The sequence below is a fragment of the Amblyraja radiata genome, chromosome 25 (assembly GCF_010909765.2).
Source record: "Amblyraja radiata isolate CabotCenter1 chromosome 25, sAmbRad1.1.pri, whole genome shotgun sequence".
NCBI lineage: Eukaryota > Metazoa > Chordata > Chondrichthyes > Rajiformes > Rajidae > Amblyraja > Amblyraja radiata.
Window position 1 is genome coordinate 16,189,145 of NC_045980.1, and position 6,529 is coordinate 16,195,673.

Sequence of the window (6,529 nt, forward strand, 5' to 3'; positions counted from 1 at the left end):
AATGATGGCATAAGGCTTCAAAGAAACTTAAATCCTTCGGTTACTTAAGTAAATAATCCAGCCTGCTCTGCTTAAAATTCTTATAAAAGAGGGTTAAAGTCTTCTTGGAAGATAGCAAGGAGTCAGTCATCTGTAATCCTCTGTAATCTTCTTCCATGGGAATAATGGACCTGCTAAATATCCATCTATTCTCCCACCGGTTCAATTTAAATCATTACCACTAGCCCTGCCGACATGCATCACTTCAAACAATCCATCGACTTGCATGTAATGAGTGTGCCAAATAATTTGCAGTGCCTGGTCCTATTAATGTTAATATTTCCATTTTTCTTGTTGGATTTTTAAGTAAGGTTAGTTTTACAGCTATGTTTTACTGTGCACTGCACCACCTAATTGAAATGAGCAGGAAATTTGTTTAGGAAGGAAAAGCAGATGCTGGTTTATACCAAAGATGGGCACAAGGTGCTGGAGTAACTCAGTGGGTCAGGCAGCATCTCTGGAGAAAAAGAATAGGTTCCGTTTTGGGTCGGGACCCTTCTCCAGGAGGAAATTTGTTGTTGAAACCTATATATTGTTTCAAGTAAGGTTTCATGTTACCTTATAGTTGCACCTCAGGGAAAGAAACTTGTCATGTGAAAACCAACTGCATGTTGTATTTCAAAAGTGTCATTTGACTGTTTGCTCTGAACATTTGCAATGACCTTTGCTGTAATGGTTGTTTTGTGTTTACCTGTAGAAATTAAGAGAGAAGCAGAAAGCTGTGCGAGAGAGCCATGGGCCAAACATGAAGCAGGTTAAAATGTGGCGAGATTTTGAACAACTGATGGAATGCAAGAAGCAGTGTTTTCTGAAGCAGCAAAACCAGAATCCTGTTGGACAGGTGATTCAGGAAGGTGGGGAGGACAGATTAATCTTGTAAACGACTCTGTGATATTTACATTTTTTTTTGCTGATGTTAGCTTTTTCAGCAGTTATTTATTACAGTTAAATTAGAAATTTTAATTAACTTGAAATTCATTTTACTAACTTTAATGTAACTTTGTTTTAAACAATACAACCGTTTTTGTATTACAACTATGAGTTTTCATTGGGTAAAGCACGGGAAGAATCATTTCCTTTTTGCTGAACCTATTACCTAAAATGAGAGATATTCTGTACTGTTTCTGTACTAGAAAGCACTTCATTATGCTGAAACTACTGCCAGGTGTTTATTGTTCCAGCTTATTTAAAAATACTTTTTATCCACTAAATATCATTGTTAACCTTGTGAAATTTAACAAAGTCGAACATACCTCCACAGTGCAAAATCTTTGTGTCTATTCCTAAACTGGAAAAATAAACACCTGCCAGTAATGCTGCAGAGCTTGTGTTATGTTGATCACTGCTGCCTTTGTTCTGGCTGCACATTTGCTGCTCCGACTTTCAGCATGAGAGATGCACTGGTAGGAGCTGGATGGACCCGGCTATGGCTCATCCTGTAAAGATGCTGAGTGTCGACAACTTTTTCTCTGCCTTCCTCTCCCCAAGCATCTCTAATCCAGGGTAGTCCTTCTTATGGCACTCCCTGTCTGCCTCAGTCTTTGAGAAAGCTTCTATGATATTGGATTCTCAGATACTTGGTTGTGATGCTGCCTCCTCATCTACAATTTGCTGTTGAGCCAATTCCTGACTTTCTTCATTGGTGAGTAATCTGCCTGTGAGAAAGCTCTTACCCATGCCCTGCATAGTATCCTTACTGACCTTGAATCTGCCTGGTTGACTCTCTTGGTGGTTTAGTTAGTTGGTGGTCACATCTTCCATGTGAGGTGATGTTTCTTCACCTCTTCCAGTGACGTTTCCAGTTGTGCCTTCCACTAAACAGTCATACTGGTGGTTGTGACTTTCCCGAAGGATACTCTGATATTGTCAATGAGCTTAATGTTGTAATACTTCCAGAAGTCCTTAATGGACTGCTGTTACTCACCATTCTCCTTGACCAGCTAGCTGAAGATGTAGCTGAGGTTTTACATGAAGGTGGCTATGATGCATTGATCCATGGGCAGGAGGGGAGACATGATGTTTGTCAGGAGGAACACGTACCATAGGTAGTGTAGTACAGAGTGAATTTAAGTTCTCCCAGTACCCTCTGGCATTGTCAAGAAGGTACAAGCCTTTGGGTTTGATGCCATCACAGTATCTTCATAGTATCTCCTCACTGTGGGACGAAATATAGAAACAAATTGTTGTTAAAATATGTCTGTGTCTCCCAGATCTTTTGGTTCAATTTCTGGGTGACCGGCAACCCCTTCGTCACTTGTGGTGTTCCTGAATGATAGACGAGGAAGGGCTTCAGCTTAATATCTCTTGAAGCGTTGCCGCTCAGCTTGGCTGTAAGACAGTCTTTGACGCTTTGAGCCCTAATGCATACATCTCTGAAAATTAAGTTCGTAATGCATGCGCAGCCAGAAAAGCCCCTTCTCTTCTTCAAACGCAAGCTGTGGGGTGTAAATGCCTTCATATAAATCCATGCTGCAATTACTATCTGGCAGGCATTCCCATACATTCAATATCATCAATGTATCTGATGGCCTTGATTTGGTTATGTAAGTAACAATAAATGGAGTTGCTCATATTTAAAAAATACTTATTTGACTTCAAATACAAATAATGACAGTGTTTTAATGTTCCAGAATTTCCAGAAGCCATTTCCTTTCTGCATTGTTGAAATCACATTTCATCAAAATGTAGGAGAAAACAGTTGGTAAGGGAACAAGTCTCAATGGCTAATTAGCCATTTGTTGCCTTTTTTCAGATTTATTGATTTAAAAGCCTCTAATGCCATCGGTAAAGATTCTTAGCAGCTGAAAATAAAACAATCAGCAGGGAACTCAGTCTTTTGGAGAATTTTTAGACTCTGCCTAATATGGTGTGCAGTTGTCAGTGTCAATTATTCTTCAGATGAAACTAAACCTTGCAGGGAATATACTGATTTCAACCCATAGCTACATTTATGGAGTTCTATTCTAATATTTAATCAGCTTACCATTGGAAAAAATAAACCCCAAATCTATTCCTCCTTTATATATTCTCAAAATGGGAAGCTCATTGTCCAACACCAATTTTTACATTTAAATACATTAAGCGACAAGAGACAGGATTGAAAAAGCACTTGCAATCTTACTCCACTGAGGTCAAAATGAAATGACGTATGACTCCTGATGGCAATTGTTAATCTATCCTATTACTTAATCCCACCACGTCTGCTTGCTGTTGTGTTTAAAAAGATTTTTTAAATGGAAATACATTTTTAAATAAAAAATAACAAGGGTAAGAGCTGGCCAGCAATATTACCACAAATACCGAATTGCCTGAATTATTTATAACAGATGGTCTTATAATAATTATTTGCTTAATACATGCCGAATATTTTTTTAAATTTTATTATAAGAATATCTATGAGTATGCAACACAGAAACGATAGGTAACTATGCTGGGATGTTGTTAAGCTGTCACAGTAAGAATGCAATGTTTAAGCATGCATTTTTATAAAGATACCCTTTGCAGCTCGTTGAAAATACCATCTAACAATTTGTTTTAGAGATGGCTGTAATGTATGCCACATACAAATCTAAATCGAGTACATACATTTTTGCAGCATGATTATGAATTATCAACAATTCCTATTTTTATGTTCCAATTTCTCAATAAACTGAGCAGTTTCCACCACAGTGTGTTGTTGTAGTATTCATTTGTACTTTACCTGAATAGAAATTACTTCAACACATTTTAAGTAATATTAATTTATGGATATCTTTCTTGGGAAATATCATTCTTTTGAAAACAATCTAAAGTTGCTGGAGTACAATGATAGTTATTGCAAACATTTTTCTTGTCCTACTTGGCAATTAAAAAAATCTTCCTCGAGATAGACCGACTTGGGTAGCAGACAAGGATCCTGTCAGCTGAACAGTTGTGTACTTACTAAAAATATTAATGAGATATTTAAGTGATAGACCTAGATGTAGACAAGAAATTTTATTTTGTTTGATGAAAGTGTTGATATATAGGATAATGGTGTTGATTTCTTTAATCCTGAGACCCTCTAACGAAATAAATTCCTGCTCATCCCCTTTCGAAAAGTATTATTCTAAGGCTTTGCTCTCTGGTGCTAGACTCTTCCACTAGTCGAACATCCTCTCCACATCCACTCTATCCAGGCCTGTTACTATACAGTACGTTTCAATGAGATCCACCCCTCCCCCACCTTCGGCCTTCTAGGTTGCCACGAGTACAGGCCTAAAACCGTCAAATGTTTCTCATGCATGAACCCAATCATTCCCGGATTCATGCTGCCTGACCTGCTGAGTTTTTCCAGCATGTTCTGTATTTAAGGCAGTAGTACGTCTGGGTGGCAGAAGATCAGGCTGTTTACAAAGGGGATGTTTGTTCCCTGAACTCATTGCTCTTGTCCTTTTTATGATGGTAAAGGTCAAGGGTTAGGGAGGTGCTATTGAATTATTCTTGAAAAGCAATCCTAATAAATTTTGTGAACGGCATACACTGTGGCCAGGACACGCCAGTGATGCTAGGAATAAATATTTTTACGTACAGATGAAGTGCCAATCAAGGGAATTGCTTTGCCCTGCTCGGTGTTAAGTTTCTGCAGTGACGTCAGGGCAGTGCGCACATTCTAAACAAGTCACCCTGCTGACCTGTGCCTTGCAGATATTGGAAAAGCTTCAGGGTGTCGGGAGGTAAGTGACTCACCACAGAATACCTGACAATGGAGATGCGTCTATCATAATGTCACTAATAGTGGCTTTTTTGTTGGAGACTGTTTTTGCTTGGTCTCATGTGCCATGAAGTTAATTGTCACTAAATAACCCATACCCAAATACTGTCTGTATAGACTACTTCATTTTATTTGGAGCAGTAAGTGGATTGACACATTGTGCTATGATTAGCGAACATCACCATTTTTGGCCTTGTAATGGAAGGGAGATTGAACCCAGGACACTGCTTGAGGAACTTCTGCAGCGATGTCCCATAACTTGCATTAAAAAAAAGCTGTAATAAAAAGGAACTGCAAATGCTGGTTTATACCAAAGAAAGACACAAAATGCTGAAGTGACTTAGCGGGTCAGGCAGCATCTCTGGAGAAGATGGATAAGTGGTGTTTCGTGTCTGGACCCTTCAGATCGTCACCTATCCATTTTCTCCAGAGAAATGCTGCCTGACCCACTGAGTTACTCCAGCATTTGGTGCCTATTTAAGAAAACCCCACTATAATGAGCTTGCCACTCATGTCACTGAAGTATACAGCCAATATTAGTTATAGGTTTAGGTTTATTATTGTCATATGTAACGATGTACTATAAAAAGCTTTGTTTTGCTTGCTATCCAGTCAAATCATATGATACTATACATAAATACAATCAAGCCAAACTCAAGTACAATAGGTACAGCAAAAGAAAAGATATAGAATGCAAAATATAGTTAGCATTGTAGCGCAACTGTTCCAGAGATAGTCCAATGTCGACAATGAGGTAGAGGTGAATTGGACAGTACCCTAACTTCTCGAAGCCTGATAACAGAGGGGAAGAAGCTGTTCCTGAGCCTGGTGATGTGTATTTTCAAACTTCTGTATCTTCTGCCCAACGGGAACAGGGAGAAGAATTAATGACCAGGGTAGGAAAAGTCTTTGATGATGTTGGCTGTTTTCCTGAGGCAGTGTGTCTCACGTGGGTGGAGTCGATGGTGTTGGAATCTGGTCTGTGTGATGGACTGGGCTACATCCGCAACTCTCTGCAATTCCTTGCCATATTGGGCAAAGCTGTTCCCGAACCAAGCTGTGATGCAACCTGACTATGGTTTCTATGGTACATTTGAGAATGTTCGTAAGAGCATGGGCCAAAATGAGAAAAATAATCAAGCAGTAGGCGGTTGGTTTGCTTTATATATTGAGTATAACTGGCCCAGCACCTTTCCCTCTCAACCCCATTCTCCTGCCTTCACCCCAATCTGTCAATCTCCGCCTTAAACACCCAATGACGGCCTCCACTGCAATCTGTGGCAATAAATTCCACAGATTCACCACCCTCTGACTAAAGAAATTCCTAATTTCCTTTCTAAAGCTACATCCTTTTATTCTGAGACTACGGCCTCTGGTCCGAGACCCAGTCAGTGGAGAGAAAACGCGGCTCCCTGCTGGCTGCAAAGATAACCAAAACATACCTTGCAGCAACTTCCAGTGGGAGTCCAGGACCTGCTGAGGACGGTGTAGTAATATAAACCGCTGCTCCAGAAGCCAGGGCGAATAATCCTGAGAGCAAGTTTAAATCCTGCCCCTAGCAGCTGTGCAATTTGAATTCAGTCAATAATCTGAACTATGCAAAAGCGCCAACTTGTCTCTGTCATGATGACCACAAAAACTACTGAATTGTTCCCAACGTCCTTCAGGGAGGAAACCTGCCAATCGTCTCTGGCCTCTATGTTACTCTTATCTCTTGAAAGATGGCCATGTTGCCCGTGACCATGCTGCCTGCATAGA

At 39.9% G+C, this 6,529-nt stretch overlaps 1 protein-coding gene across 2 annotated transcripts in view; it reads left to right on the forward strand.

Moving 5' to 3' along the window:
* ift81 (intraflagellar transport 81) overlaps positions 1 to 3,707 on the forward strand; it is a 56,982-nt gene extending 53,275 nt beyond the window's left edge. For both annotated transcript variants that reach the window (XM_033043268.1, XM_033043269.1), the window contains exon 19: positions 737 to 3,707. In XM_033043268.1, the coding sequence (XP_032899159.1) occupies positions 737 to 919 (183 nt within the window). In that variant the 3' untranslated portion in view covers positions 920 to 3,707. The remainder of the gene's footprint in view (positions 1 to 736) is intronic.
* The last annotated feature ends 2,822 nt before the right edge of the window (positions 3,708 to 6,529 follow it).